We start from the raw sequence: 18,202 nt of genomic DNA, 5'->3' as shown, positions 1-18,202 counted from the left end.
TTCACTGAAATGGCAATAGTGTCAAATCTTCAAAAAAGGCTTCTTTATATGTGTGAGTAAAAAACAAAACACTCAGTGTTTAAACAGCCGGCCTAAAAATCCTGTCTTCTTTCATTTTCTCAGCTTTCATTCTATTGGCTCTTGTGATTGCACTACTTCACTAGTTCTCCATTCACCACAGACTCTTCCAGGCTTGACAGGATCTGAAATTCTAATGTCAAAAGCATATGCGGGGAGAGGGAATACTTTAAACCTTTCTTTCTACATCATAAAGAAGAACAAAAAAAGGGCACAAGGCTATTCTGTATCCTTTAGGTAATTTTTAAACCTTGCAAGTCAATTAATGCAGGGTAATGACTCCTGGGATTTGCTTGGTCTCATCTCATCTTATCTCTAGAATAGTGTCAAATTATTAAATATGCATACATACATATATAATAATTAACCACTTTTGTAAGGCTCTTTAGCACAGAAATTTTATTATTTAATTTGGTATCAAGGTATGATCGGTGACAAAGTAAAGTACGTGAAATGATCTAAAAATCAATATGGATAACAAATTCCTATGGACTCTTCAAAAACTTGTCTACCTATCTACCATTTGAGAGTTCAAAAATATTCATTTATGTTCCTGAAATGTTTTGGAGGGCCATGTATGTTCTTACCAGGTTCTGGCTTAGAAGTTCATAGTCAAAAACTTCCATTTCGTACTGTTCTGCTAGCTCTTTGCATAAGGATATTGATTCTTCCCACATCTGCAAAGTAACCACATATTCTAAAGTAAAATTACACAGGTAAAATTGAACACCAACAAATAAGGTTTTAAGGAACCACTGTTTAACTATGTATCCTTATTGATTAGGCTATCTCTAAGCTGCAGATATTTATTAACCGCAAGTATGGAATGGAAGATTCAAGGCACCCATAATTCCAGGACAGCAGCTTAATGTGCAGAGTAAAAATATTTTATGGTTCATTATAGATAGGAACAAGTGAGTCTCCGGTACAGTTACGAGAACACCGCCAAAAATCACCTGACCTTTCAGTATCCTCCAAACATAGGTACAGCATCTCCAAGGGCTCAGACACAAACTCCATGCTTATTATACTGTGCTTCGTAGGGGCTCAATCCTGTAATCTATGCTTCCAAAGTAGTCCTTGCTCAGTTGAAATGTCCTATTCCACTAAATGATCTTGAGACCAAACCACTGCCTGCCTATGAGACAGCCATTTATTTCATTCCTCACAACATAATTTCTGTCTCAAGAAGAAACACTGGAAGGAAGGCAGGCATGCTTCAATGGACATAGAGAGCCAGATTTTCTAGTCTGCTAAGGGCATTTTGCTGTAAGCCTCACAAAGTGATTTTAAAGCAGCTGGAGACAGCAGGTGGATAACTCCCGCTCTGCAGAAAGATTTTCCACTACTTTCTGCGCCATACACCCCTCACCCCAGCCCAGATAAGGGAAAGGAGGGAACATGCTCAGGATGGGATGGCAGGGAGAGCGCTGCTCTATTTGATCCTCCACTGATATAAAGTCACTGCCAGTCTCATGAATTGGGGCCAGTCCTGCACATCTGTAACCTACACTTGGATTGGGCAGCCCTGAATCAGAGAGGTACAACCAGTTGCCTGCAGCAATCTGTCCAAGCATAGCTTGGCTGAAGTGGAAAATTAAAGCTATTGTGTATCTAGGGTTATGGTGCATGGAGAGGTATTGTTACACAGCCACTATTTCAAATGCATATAGACAGACTGCTAGTAACGGTTAAATAGCACTGCACAGTCTGTGCCACAGTATAGTAGTTGGATAGTGCAGAAACACTAGAAGTTTCCTGTCTGAAAGGCTAACATTGGGGAAACAAGTTGGTATCAGCTCAGGACAAACAGTGGAACAAGAAAAAGTAAAGGAGCAACGGTTGGTCATTGTAGGTGAACTGCATCATTCAACAAGTGGGATTGAAGCCATTCTTTTGAAGGTCAGAAATGGTATTTGCTATATATCAGCTGACCTTCAACCAGACAGAGTAAGAAAGGACTTACAGGGTCACCGTGTTCAGTGTTTTCCACTGCAGAATTATTCCCTACTTTATGTTGTCCAGTGCTTTGCTCATTCTCGTTTTCAAAGGTTCTGTGATGGGGTGTCGACCCCACCCAGGATTGACAGGGGTTGAGTTGGCCAGGTAGACCTATTATCTCCACAGGGTGAACCTGGAGAAGGAGGCAGGGAGCAGGGAACTAACTGTAAGCAGGCACAGCTGGTCAGGAACAGGTGGGGCCTATAAGCAAGATAGCTGCTTCTGGGTAAGGGCAGTCACTCCCTGGGAAGAGGGTTTGGAGCTTGTTCACCCAGAGGAAGGATAGGAACCCAGTAGTGTAGGAAGCAGTCCAGGGAAGGAGTAGAGAGGGCTGAGAGAGGAAAGCCCAGAACTGCTCAGCTGAAGGCCCTTGGACTAGTACCCAGAGTAGAGGACAGTCCTGGGTTCCCTTAAGAGCCACTGAGGGCATGGCAGTGAATGGGGAGACTGCTAGTGCAGAGAGAGATGTTGAAAGACTTTGGTAACTGGGAAGGGCGAAGGCTGAGTGACCTAGCTGGAGGGCTAAGTCACAAAGAGGTCGCTATGGGTCCTGGAGCGAGACAGAGAGAGGGATGGTGTGTAAACTGGGGAAGGGGGCATCTGCCCCAAGAGCTAATCCCCAGAGTGACCAAGAGGAGGTGCCAGACTAGCAGTGAGTGGAGCACCCAGGACAGGTTCAATCATGGAGTCAAAAGGACCTTTACTATTGGACATCAAAAGGTGCAGGATCAGGACCTTAAAAAGGTATTTAGTGGCCTATATATGACTTGTGTGTTGACCACTTGTCTAAAACCACATCTGTCTTTCTGAGATCCTGTGTTTTTTTAGGAAGAGGACAGTGTGTTGGAAAAATAAGAACCATATCAGTTTCTTGTTAATGGAAAATGCATTGCATGTCTGTAATTATTTTATTTATGTTGGGCAACATACACTATTCCATTGTTTTGCCTGAGCTAAGAAAGAAATAGACTTTCTAGACTGGATGTCAGTTACAAACATTAGCCTTCTTCCTTTCTATATTTATTTATAAGACATATTTATTAAAAAGAAGCTGTCTATACTGAATCTCCTTTTAGATGAAATTTTTACTTATGAACCACATTTCCAAAATGATTTTACCCAGTAGCCAAAGAGATGTTTTTTGGTATAATAAAATGATTGCTTAAGGCCACTGTTGCATGAAGTAACACAGTCAGAATGTTAAAGCAGTTACCTTTCCCTTGTCAAAGTATTCTATAATTTTTTCATACAAGTTTTCTTTCAACTGTCGATGGGTCTGTGAATACTGGAATTCTGTCTGCATAACTTGAGGTGCACACTGTTCATCTGACCACTGTGAGAAAAACATTAGAGAAAACATACTTTTGGAGGCAAAGTAAAAAAATGTTAAGTTTCTTCTGTAGTTCCCTAACATCCAGAGAGCAGGGAAATGCCACAGCAAGGATGCAAATTTTTCAACATGCATCTGAATAACTATTTCATGTTGGTAACTAGGGTAGGTCAATATTTTTTGGATGGAATAGTTTTCTGTTGAAAAATGCAGGTAATACAGATTCATGTCTATTCTGATGAAATGCTCTGCGGAAAAGTCAAAATATTTTGTTCTGAGAGTATTTCAATTCTTTTTTCGGATTTTCTATCATATTAAAATATTAATGTAGTATGTATATGTAATATAGATTAATATAATATAAAAGTAAAACAAAATGAATTGAAATGTCACTATTTAAACAAAACGTTTTGATGGTCCTGAATTTAAATTTTTCAGAATTTTCATTTCTCTGGAAATTTGAGGGTTTTGTGCCAATTTAGAACTTAAAAAAAAAAAAAAAAGAATATCCCATAGAACAGAATTACAGTTTCCAACCAGCTCTATTGGTCACATCAGGTTCTTAACTGGATTGTAGTGAAACTAAGCATTAGTTAAGAAAACAGGCAGAGGGAAAAATTTGAAAAGATGACCCCTGTCATTTAAAATGAACATTTTAATATGTCCATATTGCAGTAGCTGCCAGGGGCAAATTTAATTATGGCCCAATATTATATGTAGGTTTCCAATCGAGCCCTAATTCGGAAATTGTGAGTACAGTAAGGTCAGAAAAAAATGCAGTAATTATGGAGGCTTAAATTGCTCCAAAAGTCACACATCCTGTCTTTATATTATTTGGTGAAACTATTTTTGTCACAATTTTTAATTACCGATACATAATTTTAAATCATCAGCTGAGAACATCTAGTATTTCTTCTCAGGAAGTATGCTCTAATTGTCATTAAATGTCTCAGTATTTGCAACTACCAGGAAATTAGACTGCTACTAATGAAATAATTAATACAAGTCTTTGATTTATTGTTTAAAACAGATTATACACACATACACACATTTCTAAATCTGAAAATTGTGACAGCTCGTTGTATACATTCAAATGTGAATTCAGTAGTCTAACCTTCAAAAGAGAGGTGTGGAGCAGAAGGGCGTATGCAGCTTCTGTGTAATTCTCACAATCTAAATGAAGATCTCGCAATTTATACAAGTATCTGTTACAAAGGGGAAGAAAATCAGAGTTTAAAAATATACGTAGTGTTCTGGCAAAATGCATGAATGGCTTGCACCCACAGTGAAACTCTCCAGAGAAAGAATGAAAGATGCTATGGAGTAACCACCCTTTGAGATCTCAAGGTTATTTGGGGGGAAGCTATTAATTAACTAACATTTGTCTGGGCCATTAGATTTGTCTGAGCTTCCTTTGTGCTGTGGAGCATCTGCAAAAACGTAGGGCTAACGATCAGGCCACCTTTACCAGAGTAACTGCCATGCCTGCACCTGTGCGGGTAAAACTGAGATGTGTAACAAACACATTTGATCCACATTTTCCAGCATTTCCAAACCCGGGTGCACTCTGGAGTATTATCAAAAATAGTTTGCCTTTTGACTGCTGCCAACTACCTGCCATTGTTATGTAAATTGTTAATTGTTTTCTGCTGTGCTATTTTGCCCTAATTTTATGTGGCTGTTTCATTTTACACATGTAAATGCCACAGGTAAGACTAAAGTAAGCAAAAAAAATTTGATCCAGTTCCTCCGCTATGGTTAAGGAGTACACAACACAGTACAACACAGAAGAGCATAGAGATGGTGTGCAGGTGGCTTGCTCCAATCCTAACCTGGCTATCACCAAGACGGGTCCCTAGCATAAGTCAGAGCAGCCTTCAGGCTGCTCTAAATTATATACCAACTGCCAGTGGCCCCAAGGGTCTATTGTTACAATAGGTGGGTATAACCATGGCCCAGCCACATCTCCTCCACCTACAGGGAGGGGAAGTGTGGCCTAGGTAGTGATTTTCCCTGCACAGGGGGACAAATTAAGGACCTAAGTAAGCTTAGAGACAACATAAAGTCAGGTAATGCTAGAAAAGTTTTGCTGGTGTGTGTATATCTCCAGCAGAAAATTATTCAACTTGTAATTGTATGTAGTGCTGCTTATTTAGCACACGCTGTAGTCTGAGCACATACTACAAAACTGGAAAGGGTTTCTCTGTCTCTCTGTAAATGTATGATGATTTCCCTCCAACTTCACATCCAACTATATTTTCTTTATTAAAGAGAATGCAATCATTCATTCAAATAAACTTTATTCTGGAAAATAAAGTGCTGTTGATGAATATTTACAATAGATTCCAACTTTCTGAAAGCTAAGTAAAAAATAGATTAAAAAGTATAAATGAGCCTAAGAATATTATGGACTCATTGTGCATGATGAGCTACCAAGGGCATAACACAAATCCATGTAGTATGCTGAAGACAGTGTGCATAAAAGGAATATTACTGCACTCTTTAAATAAAAATCAATAGAGCAATTACCATACCTTATATACATCCCTTCACGGTTAATATCTTTGTAGAAATTCTAGAGGAGGGAAATGATTACAGTGTTAGTTTCCAATATCTGTTATTAAAATACTTTTCAGGACAAAATTCCTCATGCTAAGTATTCTTTTCTTTTTAATAGTATAAACACTGCAGAAAGAAGACCATAATTCTGTATTTTGGCACATTTTATCATTATCATTTTAAAACTTAAATTATGAATATCACAGTTTGTGGTATGCATTATTTACAAAACATTCTCAATTAAAACCTGATAATATGGCTGCTTCAATCAACATTTTAGTTCCTTTATAGCACAACCATACATAGCATCTTCCAGTTCACTATCACAATTATTAGTGATGGCCCTTTTCTTTGTAAAGGGAAAAAAGGGTTATCCAAAGGCAAACATTGATGTTACATGCTCCACCAGTTAGCTACTAAAAAGGGTTTGGGATTTCTGATAATGATAGATCTAACAAATACTTCTGAACTATGTCTCTAAGGAGGCAGAGTTCAGGAATGGGGGCAGACTGTTGCGGGCCACTTTGGTTTCCTGTGTAAGTTAAAGCAGCCTTTAGGACTATTCTAACATATGCCCATGTTAGAAATGATTCCCAAGGGACTAGTTAGAGAATAGCTGGAATATTGTACACTCCAACCACAGCATCTTCCTCGCTGCCTATGCCCTTCACTGGGGACTGCCAATGGAAAGGGGGGGAGGGTGAGCGGGGACGGCATAGGTCATTATATCAGCCCTATGGCTTTTGGAGAAATTCCCTGGAATCCAGCTACTATCCAACCCCTTTATACCAAAGAAAAGACTGAGTGGTGAATGTAGCCTAGAACCAAGGTCACAGGCTTCAGTGGGACTGTTTTCACGAGTAAGCTTCATCAAGCTCAGACACTTGGCCCCTTGCTACCAGTGCAATTTACTGGCTTCTCTCCTCTCTTGATGATTTAAACGCAGCATTTCTTACTTGTTTAACTCAGTTAAGGTTGATCGTATTTTGTAGAGTGATTTCTTTGTTTTTTAAGAAAGTAGGGCAATGTGTTGTGTGCTGTAGAGGAGAGTGTGCCAGGGAGGCCAGCAGGAGGGGTGTGGTCAGAGAAATAGGACTGAGAGAACTCATTTGGTGGCTTAAGCTATGTCTACACTGGCACTTTGTCAGCAAAACTTTTGTCGTTCAGGGGCGTTAATAAAATGCACACATGAACAAAAGTTTTACCGACAAGAAGTGCCAGTGTGAAGAGCACTTTGTTGGCAGGAATGCTCTCCTGCAACAAAGCCACTGCTGCTCCTGGGGGATAGAAGTTTTTTGTCAGCAGGAGAACTCACTCCTGCCGAGAAACAGCAGCTACCTTGTGTACCTTTCAGCGGCATGGCTGTAGCAGCACGGCTGTGTCACTAAAAGCCTCACAGTGTAGCCACAGACTTACAAGAGGATTGCATATGGAGAAAATTCCTCTGTAGCACAGCTATTAGCTCCAATTGACAGGCCACTGTACTTTCAAGCCTGCTCCTCTCCTTGAGCCAGTTAATGTTAGATGCTGAGAAAGGAGAGCCTCTTGGCTGGCTACAAATAGGGGTGGGTCTTCACAGCTCTATCCCACCAGTCCTTGGCTGCTTTGAGGAGGTCAGAAGAAAGTGTTCTCTGATATTTGATCTGTTCCCTAGCTGGGATGGGAGAGAGTGGGAGGGTTGAGTGTGTATATGGATTTTTCCTTCATGTGAATAATTCCAGTGCCTCCTCTTGCTGCTGCTCAGAGTTTTGCCATGCAGCAGCAAGAGTAGCATTGTATGAGTTTCACTAATATTTCTAGACAGGCCAGAGTAGCATGAATTTCATTCTGCTGCTGCCTGGCAAAGTTATGAGCAGCAGCAGTGGCACTGAGCTGTCTGCAGACTCAGAAAAACAACACTGCATCAGTTCAGATTTGGAAGGCTCTTCCCACAACATAAAGGTAGAACATATTTTTAAAATTGAAATCTTCCACTTTGCATAAATTGATGTCTTAAGTCACTCATTTCCCTGGGCAAGCTTTACACTCACCAGTGGTGAGGAGATTTTTGAACCCCTTCTCCATTTTTATAATTTATTTTGAAAGGAGGCACATACCAATAAGTTGACAGTGCAGCTCATGCGGTTGTCCTTGCTCTCATCATTCATCACTGTTCGGTAATCCAGCAGCTTTTCCAAAAGGCCTTTTACTAGGTTTACAAAATTTTCAACTGTCTTGGAAATGTCCCGATACTCTGAAGAACATTCCACGAGTCTGCAAACAAAGAGAGAAAACTGCTTTATGGTGATGTTATAACAGGTGCACCCTGAGCTGAGATGCTTTGGGGCAAACACTATATTACAATGATGATAACTATATTACAGTATTGATCATAAAACAGGCATAGAGTGTATTTGAGATTTCCTTTGTGATTTGATAATCTACACATCTAAAAGTTGGCTGGGGAGCAAGTCCAAACAAACAAAGTATGGAATATTCACTTGTCTACAAATACAATTTCGAGGGTGTGTACATATGTTCTTTGCCAGGGTCCGATTATTTCCATTCCCCTTTACTATTTGCAAAGTCAATGCATTACAGAAACCCTCCCTCTACGTGAGTCCTGACATCAGCCAGAGAGGATTGCTGTGGGATGTTGTGGCAGTCGAGAATAGTGTCACCCACACCACCACCAGCTGGTTGGGTGAGTTTAGACACCAAAACAGAATTCCAGCTCTATCCTGTACTCCACGAGGACATTTTACAGGCATGTAACATAATCCATGAGGACTATAGAAGTACACCTCATTTTGGATTTCAGAAATACACAAACTTTTTGGGATGAAGTAAAACAAAACATTTCTTTTCAACAAGCATACGTGATAGGAGGTAACATGAGACCAAACCCTTATAAAGGAGTGGTGCACAGGTGCACACACACAAAATGTTTATATACTGCATTCTGAGGGTACTTCTACACTGCAATAAAAGACCTGCAGTATGGCCACAGCATGCTCTGTCTCGTGTGGTTCAGGCTAGGGGACTAAAAATTGCAGTGTACCTGTTTGGACTCAGGCTGGAGCCTGGAATCTGAAACCCTACTAGGGTGGAAGGCATCCAAGGCCAGGCGCCAGCCCATGTCTGAACATGTATACCACAATTTTTAGCCCGGAATCGTGAGAGCCTCCGTGCCACAAGTTTTTATTGCAGTGTAGACGTAACCTGAGACAGTTCCTGCTTAATGCTCTCATGAGGATATGTCTGTATATAAGAAAGAGAGAAATACAAGTTGGATAATTCACACTGTGTTCTGATTTTAGTTTTGTCTTTGGCAAGTTGGGGGTTCATTTTGCAGTTCAAATTTTAAAAAATGTGTTTTAAGAGAGGGCCGAAGAGCTCAAGTCTTTTTTTCTCCAATCTAAATACTTACTTCACTGTCAGAAGGCTGTGGGGTTTATGCACTTTATTTCATTACCAAAGGACACTATGTACAGTGGTCATCACTAAAAAAAGACAATCCTGAAGTCACTTCCTGATAGGTGAGAGAGTAGGGATTTTCAGCTATTTTGTTTTAAAATGTTTATTTCTGATATTTTCTTAAGTTCAAAAATGGACAGAACACAGCATGCCCTGCATTCTCTCTTCTACAATGCTTTATGTCAATGGAAAGCAAACACTACAGGGCACCACTGTTTGAACAACAGAATGGTACTTTCCATCTAAAGTGTGCATCTCACAACTGATTGCCATTTCAAGATCAAAACTCAGCTCAATTTTTTCACGTCTAAGAAAAAGTAAATTGCATGCTGTGTGAGTGATGGAAGAAGTGGGCTCTTACTCAGATGAAGGGATGAGTATAGTTCAGCTTTTAAATTCTAGATTTGATAAAAATATGCTCGGAAGCTTCCTAAATAGAGGATTTTGATAATTGTCCAAATTCTGCACTTAGCCAGCATTTACTCCTTCAAGTGACCCTGGATTTACACTCATGAAACAGAAAGCAAAATTATGCTCACTAAATCTTACTCTCAAAGCATGAACTGATTTTATCACATAATCCACAGTGTAATAAATATGGGTTATGGATGTTACTCCTAGATGATAAATGCTGGAAAAATCATGTGATGAATCAGTATGTTTCTACTGTTTGCCATCCCAGAGGCAAAAAAATACTGAAGTTTGAAACAACATGGTCTTATTGGAACGTCATTGTCTTATTGGTTAGGTAATAAATGCACCTGGCTGGCTGCATTGAGTTCTGGGAAAACTAATACCACTAGATCCGTGTGAAACCCTCTGCCTTTAGATTGCACAAAGTTCCAAGGAATCTTTATGGCAAACTTTGGTTCACATTCCCAAATTCATAGAATCATAGAAGATTAGGGTTGGAAGAGACCTCAGAAGGTCATCTAGTCCAACCCCCTGCTCAAAGCAGGACCAATCCCCAACTAAATCATCCCAGTCAGGGCTTTGTCAAGCCAGGCCTTAAAAACCTCTAAGGAAGGAGATTCCACCACCTCCCTAGGTAACCCATTCCAGTGCTTCACCACCCTCCTAGTAAATAGTGTTTCCTAATATCCAACCTAGACCTCCCGCACTGCAACTTGAAACCATTGCTTCTTGTTCTGTCATCTGCCACCACTGAGAATAGCTGAGCTCCATCCTCTTTGGAACCCCCCTTCAGGTAGTTGAAGGCTGCTATCAAAGTCCCCCTCACGCTTCTCTTTTACAGACTAAACAAGCCAGTTCCCTCAGCCTCTCCTCGTAAGTCATGTGCCCCAGCCCCCTGATCATTTTCAATGCCCTCCGCTCTCCTATTTGTCCACATCCCTTCTGTAGTGGGGGTCCCAAAACTGGACGCAATACTCCAGATGTGGCCTCACCAGTGCCGAATAGAGGGGTATAATCACTTCCCTAGATCTGCTGGCAATGCTCCTACTAATACAGCCCAATATGCCATTAGCCTTCTTGTCAACAAGGGCACACTGCTAACTCATATCCAGCTTCTAATTCACTGTAATCCCCAGGTCCTTTTCTGCAGAACTGCTGCTTAGCTAGTCGGTCCTCAGCCTGTAGCAGTGCATGAGATTCTTCCATTCTAAGTGCAGGACTCTACACTTGTCCTTGTTGAACCTCATCAAATTTCTTCTGGCCCAATCCTCCAATCTGTCTAGGTCACTCTGGACCCTATCCCTACCCTCCAGCATAACTACCTCTCCCGGCAGCTTAGTGTCATTCACGGACTTGCTGGGGGTGCAATCCATCCCATCATCCAGATCATTAAATAAGATGTTGAACAAAACCGGCCCCAGGTCCGACCCCTGGGGCACTCCGCTTGATAAGGCTGCCAACTAGACATCAAGCTGTTGATCACCGTTGAGCCTGACAATCTAGCCAGCTTTCTATCCACCATATAGTCCATACTTTTTAACTTGCTGGCAAGAATACTTTGAGAGACCATATCAAAAACTTTGCTAAAGTCAAGATATACCACATCTACCGCTTCCCTCATATTCACAGAGCCAGTTATCTCATCATAGAAGGCAATCAGATTGGTCAGGCATCACTTGCCTTTGGTGAATCCGTGTTGACTGTTCCTGATCACTTTCCTCTCCTCCAAATTATCTTGGCCTATCCCAAATCTCAAGCAAGAGACTTGGACAAAACTCTGTAACCTGGTGAGTTTAATCCTGAAATTCAGCCAGATCATAGAATACTTGCAGCACTTTGAAAAATGTCCTGCTGAAATATTTTAATGCTCTATCATTTTCTAAGAATCTATATATTATCAAAGCCCAAAATATCAGTTAATCTAGTCACTTCTATCTATTATATCTCCACAGAAACATTCATCTCTTTCTAAAAATTTTTGCCCTTGAGAATAACTAGTCTATTGTAAAAAGAAAAGGAGTACTTGTGGCACCTTAGAGACTAACAAATTTATTTGAGCATAAGCTTTCGTGAGCTACAGCTCACTTCATCGGATGCATTCAGTGGAAAATACAGTGGGGAGATTTATATACATAGAGAACATGAAACAATGGGTATTACCATACACACTGTAAGGAGAGTGATCACTTAAGGTGAGCTATTACCAGCAGGAGAGCGGGAAGACGGGGGGGACCTTTTGTAGTGATAATCAAGGTGGGTCATTTCGAGCAGTTGACAAGAACGTCTCAGGAACAGTGGAGGGTGCGGGGGGAATAAACATGGGGAAATAATTTTACTTTGTGTAATGACCCATCCACTCCCCGTCTTTATTCAAGCCTAAGTTAATTGTATCCAGTTTGCAAATTAATTCCAATTCAGCAGTCTCTCGTTGGAGTCTGTTTTTGAAGTTTTTTTGTTGAAGAATTGCAACTTTTAGGTCTCAGAGTAGCAGCCATGTTAGTCTGTATTCGCAAAAAGAAAAGGAGTACTTGTGGCACCTAATGGGTCATGACACAAAGTAAAACTATTTCCCCATGTTTATTTCCCCCCCCACCCCCCACTGTTCCTCAGACATTCTTGTCAACTGCTGGAAATGGCTCACCTTGATTATCACTACAAAAGGTTCCCCCCCCCCCGCTGGTAATAGCTCATCTTAAGTGATCAATCTCATTACAGTGTGTATGGTAACACCCATTTTTTCATGTTCTCTATGTATATAAATTTCCCCACTGTATTTTCCACTGAATGCATCCGATGAAGTGAGCTGTAGCTCACGAAATCTTATGCTCAAATAAATGTGTTAGTCTCTAAGGTGCCACAAGTCCTCCTTTTCTTTTTGCGAATACAGATTAACACGGCTGCTACTCTGTAGTCTACTGTAGTAATTACAGTGAGGGTTTCCAAGCTCTGAATGTGGTATAAAGCATAAATGTATGAGTTATATACTGGAACTAAGAAAGCTCCTTTGAAATTTATATTTTTATTAAATATTTTTCCAAGTGTTATTATTTAACAACCTTTGTAGAATATGGAATTCTTTCTAAAGAGGACTTTCAAAAGCTTTTCAGAAGTATTTTATAGGTGTACTTAAACAAAAAAAAAGTAAAGTAATTCTTTTAATTTAAAAGAAAAATGATTGCTCTTAATCATTGAAATTAGTTATTTCAATAACGAGTTCCTTTCCTGGAGTTTTCCAAAATATGGGAGAGAGTGTCAGCTAGTGATTGAATGAGGCAACTAAAAGTCAGGATTCTCCAATACTATCCTTTGCTACTATGAACTCATCTTACTTGGGCAAGTCACTTACCGTGGATATCACATTGTTCTCCTTCCTCTTTTTCAGATGGGTAAACTGTGTTGAAATCCCCAGATTAAAAATTCTATGTAAACACACAGATTTTACTATCTTTAATTTGTGACAGGTTTCAGAGTAGCAGCCGTGTTAGTCTTCATCGGATGCACAGGAATGCATCTGATGAAGTGAGCTGTAGCTCACGAAAGCTTATGCTCAAATAAATTGGTTAGTCTCTAAGGTGCCACAAATACTCCTTTTCTTTTTTTTAATTTGTGAGTTTTTCATAGCCATCTTTTCCCTTCCTCACCTGATGCTGCCCTATGAACAATTCATCTCTAATTATTAAGCACATTACATTGCTGAGTTTGGAATGTGGCGTCAGAGTGGACATCAAACCTCCATTACTAATTCTCTCCTCTTGTCTTTTTTGGATATAAGGAATCATGATGGACAGCCAAGTCACACCGACATACCAGCTGTGGATACTGACCCCTACCATATGTAAGAATAAAACCTTTTTGTAACTCTGACCCATCTCATGACATTGGGGCCAGGAAATAAAAATCAGTCTCTTGCTAACAGTATTACATATCACACCTGCTGTCAGAATAAAGCCAAACCTTTGTCTAAACAGCACAAAGGAAGCCACGTGAATTGCTCAGACTGGAAGGGTCCATAACAGTGAGGTCATTGAAACCCTTACAAATTTTTCTGGAAAAAGTAATAATGGAGGAAAATCAGTCTTGCAGTGAATCCAGGGGCATAGTTCTACAGTGGTGTCACAAAGGGGATTGCAACCTGCTAGACAAAGTCATTCCACATGTCAAGAAAACTCTGGGGCGTTCACAAGAAAGTCACTTGGGAAATGCTTCTTTTCTTTACAACAAACCTCACCTTCCAGGTGAGACTATTGACCATTAGGTAACAGACCTACATACTGAAGTTGTCAGTTTCAGCACACTTCAAAATGCATAAGTATTTTTAATGTTGGGAAGTCCAGCTCTATAGAGAAAAAGCAAAACCTCTTCTTTCTCAAAGCCTGCTGTGATATATACAAGTTTAAACTACTTCATTTTAATATTGCCTCAGATCTTTGTTAATCTGCATGTGGTGGCAGTAACTGTTGATGATCGGATATATAGAGAAAAAATCAACACCACGAGAAAAGCTATGCAAAATGAGAGCCTTAAATTGAACATAAACAAATGATGAACGTGCTTAGTTACATAGAAGATACAATGGAGTTCTGTGGGACCCCTGCATAGTAATGGAAAAATCCCCAGACAAGAAAGCCTCACAGAGATCTAGGGGCACGTTACAATATCCTAGCAAATTCATCAGAATTAAGTGTTTTATTCAGAATGCTGCTTGGAGATAATATAGGATGTACTGGGTTGATCACTAAATGAGAAGTGTTTGGGGGAAAAAGGTTGTCAATGGAGAACCAGTACTGGAACATTTTGAGATTAACAGAGGCCAAGTTCTCAGATGGTATAAACTCACATGGATTGGAAGCTGACTTGCGAAATGAGCTCCTGCTTCTAAGGAAACCATTGTACAAAACATAGACTTCAGAAAAAGTTCACAAAGTCCACAATCACATATTAAATATAAAATACATGCATGGAAGAAGCTTCTTGCAGTAGACGTACTTTCAAGAACATCTTTCAAGTAGTGAAAGCAAGGCACTGCAGGAAGAGCAGTTCAAAGTAATTATGACTCAAATTCTATGCAAGTTTGAAACAGAATTTGAACAGCTCAAATGAGAAACCGCAAATGTCCCAAGCTTGAGATAGTATTTCTATATGGATGGCCAAAAGAAAAAGGCCAGGTACTTCCAAGCATAAAGAGTTACTGGAACTATACCTATTAAATTGCAGGAAATTATGGTCACTGCCATTCTCAATCACAGCATAATGTTGGAAATACTAAGCATACTCTCCTTCAGTGCCCTTATGAGTACTGAGAACTGTAAGAAGATAGCCTGAGATGCCATATTCTTACCGGGCATGAATGCCTTGTCAAAGATAAAATATACAATGTGAAATAAATACAGGAAAGGGAATGCAAAAGAACTAAAAAAGAAAAAAAAAACACCACCCATGAGATTCCTGAATATCCTTGATCCAGGGTATGCTGATCCGTTTGAGTTAAACAGGAACAATTATCTCTTTTAGTGATCAACTACCTATATTTTCTTAGAAATTAAGCTGTTGGAAAATACACCAAAAATTAACCCACTGACATTTCAATGGGCAAAACCATTTAAGTTTTACTAAAACAGATGCACTCTGTGCTTTATTCGTAGTCTCATCTTATATAGCCGTTACTTGGATTCTGTGTAATGGATTTATTTCTCAATGAAATTACTTGTTTTGGGGGTAGAAAGAGATAAGGAAATGGGTCATTAGGTATTTTTCTCATGAACTTACATTGACTCAAACAGCTGCATGTACTGCTCATCTCCACGTCCTCCTTCCACTTCATGGTCCAAATTTAAAATTATTTCATTTTCAAACTTGAGGGAGGGAAAAAGACAAAACATGGAATAATGCACAATACATGTGTAAAGAGAAAATTCATGTAAGAGAAATCAAGATATCCACAGGTCAAATAAAGCCTAAACTGACATGACAAACACATCACATTTTTCAGGCTTAAATGGAAGAATCATTTCCAGTTAAATAACACTCTTGAAATAACACTCTTTAAATAACTTTTCCCTAGCACAAATTATTATAGTGCCTGAAGGATACCTTTGAAGTATTTGCATTATAGGTTTCCAAACCGCTTCCTAGCTTGAGATACAGGACTTCAAAGTGAAACAGAGCTATTTTATTCCAGATTACTCTGAATGAACAAATTTATAGAATATAATGCCTTCATACAATTGGTTACTCTCAGGCCACTGTACATTTTTACTAGGAATGAGTAAAATATAAAATAGCAAAAATAATCAATATATATATAGAGAGAGAGAGAGAGAGAGAGAGAGCGCGCGCGCAATGGAATTAAAATTTGTTGTAGTTAGACACATTTTCTCTCTTTGCAATCTTAGAAAGGAATCAGCCAAAAGATTTAATTAAGTAACCTAAGCAGTTACCGGTGAAATATAATGCATGCTATACATAAAACTGTCAGGCTGGAAACATTCATCAAGCCCAGTGATCCCAAAACTGAACACCACCTACCTGCTATTTGCTTTTCTCTAAATCTCTGGAATATTTCAAGGTCAGGAATATCTTTGGCAATTACCCACTAAGGAAATGGAAGTATTTTCTTCCATGATATTTGAGCTCAGCACTTTGCAGGATCGGGCCCTTACTTATAAAGAGTTCAAATCTCTTTTGCAAAGTGGACTATTTGGAAATATTAAATACATGAGTATCACTCCTTTTGTCTCAAAGGACCCCAAAGTCCCATTACTGTCTGGATGTTTAATGGGCTGACATTTTCTCCTACCATTACGCAAGGTGTTTATGGTATGCCTGGCATGCCCTTTCCTTAAAATGGTAAAAAGGTAAATGGCAACTGTTTAAAAGGTGCCTGCTCTGTACAAGGATCACCTCACTCAACATATACAAAAGATCTCTGAGGCGTATAAAAGCAGCAGTCTTTCTGCAATACACACACAAACAGAGCACTAAGGAAAGGAGTACTTGTGGCACCTTAGAGACTAACCAATTTATTTGAGCATAAGCTTCTGTGAGCTACAGCATCCAATGAAGTGAGCTGTAGCTCACGAAAGCTTATGCTCAAATAAATTGGTTAGTCTCTAAGGTGCCACAAGTCCTCCTTTTCTTTTTGCGAATAGAGACTAACAGGGCTGTTACTCTGAAACCAAACAGAGCACTATTTGTTTTCCCCAGAGTATATAGAAAATACGTATCCAGTTGAAACTATAAGGGAGAATTAAGACAGAAGAACATACTATACATTATACATATACTATACTATACTGCTACATTCAGCCAGATAATGGAGGCCCCAGATATACTTGTGTGCAACACATAATGGGGCCTCTTTAAAGATAAGTACTGAGGGCCGCAGTTTTATATATCATCCAAAACTTGTTTCTGTGTCTCCTTTCACTATGCCTCCATATTCATACAGACTTTGGAGGGGAAGCGTCACTGGTTGAATCTCAAATTCATCTTGCAACTCCTTGGTTTTGTTTGTTATTTTTCATCCAAGTAATTATAAAATCTAACCAGAAAACAAACAAACAAACTTTGAAGGTGGTATCGTTGTATAAGAAGTCTCTTTGCTTTGTCAGAAGATTAGAGGTTTATGGTAAATTTTTAATCCTATCTAATTTAACTGTGGATGTTCTCATTATGCAGATCAACATTTTTGCCTCAATAATACCTTGTGGCAATGAGTTCCACAGATTAGTTATTCATTGTATTAAAAAGCATTTAGCTTGGTGAGCCATCAAGTTCTTTGTATTAGGTTGCTTGGGTCTAAAAAAGAAATATTAGACAGCTGAGACAAAAATAATGGAAATAAATATGTGGTATTCTGTATAGATATGCATATGATATGCTCCAACTATATAGTGCTGCTTTATACACACTGGCCACAATGCAGCAAACAATTTAAGCACATGAATAGTCCTACTTACTTCAGAGTTAAGCATGTGCTTAAGTGCTTTGCTGGATCTGGGTCTAGGGCTCTCCCTTTAGCCGAAGAAAACTTGAGGCTGCCCAGTCTAGAGACAATCCATACCATGTTGATCTGAGGTGGTCAGTAAATTGCAACACAATGTATCCCTGCTCCCTAGGTACTAAGTGTAATCCTCTCCAACACTGCCAGTCTTGGGTGATGGAGCTAGCCTGAGATCTACCACAGATTCAGCCATTACAGCACTGGGAAGGATCGGGAATCCCATGTTGCTACTTCGGAGAGAGATTTTATATATATGACAATTCCTTCAGTTCCAGGCAAATCCACATCCTATATGGAGACATTTCATTGTACATTTTGTCTTTCAGTGTGTCAGGTTAAAAATTCTCCAGTCAGAAGATTCT

The 18,202-nt window shown here is 39.5% G+C and overlaps 1 protein-coding gene across 1 annotated transcript in view; it reads right to left on the bottom strand.

The window, feature by feature from the left end:
- Nucleotides 1-18,202, bottom strand: part of DOCK2 (dedicator of cytokinesis 2) — a 505,601-nt gene that overhangs the window by 46,782 nt on the left and 440,617 nt on the right. Inside the window, exons 34-39 of the mRNA XM_077824538.1 lie at nucleotides 15,605-15,690; nucleotides 8,065-8,221; nucleotides 5,944-5,984; nucleotides 4,524-4,614; nucleotides 3,293-3,412; nucleotides 666-755 (exon numbers count right to left, since the gene is read on the bottom strand). Coding sequence (XP_077680664.1) covers nucleotides 666-755; nucleotides 3,293-3,412; nucleotides 4,524-4,614; nucleotides 5,944-5,984; nucleotides 8,065-8,221; nucleotides 15,605-15,690 — 585 coding nt within the window. The remainder of the gene's footprint in view (nucleotides 1-665; nucleotides 756-3,292; nucleotides 3,413-4,523; nucleotides 4,615-5,943; nucleotides 5,985-8,064; nucleotides 8,222-15,604; nucleotides 15,691-18,202) is intronic.

Source organism: Eretmochelys imbricata, chromosome 8, assembly GCF_965152235.1.
Source record: "Eretmochelys imbricata isolate rEreImb1 chromosome 8, rEreImb1.hap1, whole genome shotgun sequence".
In the NCBI taxonomy this organism is placed as follows: Eukaryota; Metazoa; Chordata; order Testudines; family Cheloniidae; genus Eretmochelys; species Eretmochelys imbricata.
This window is presented reverse-complemented; position numbering and strand designations above follow the sequence as displayed.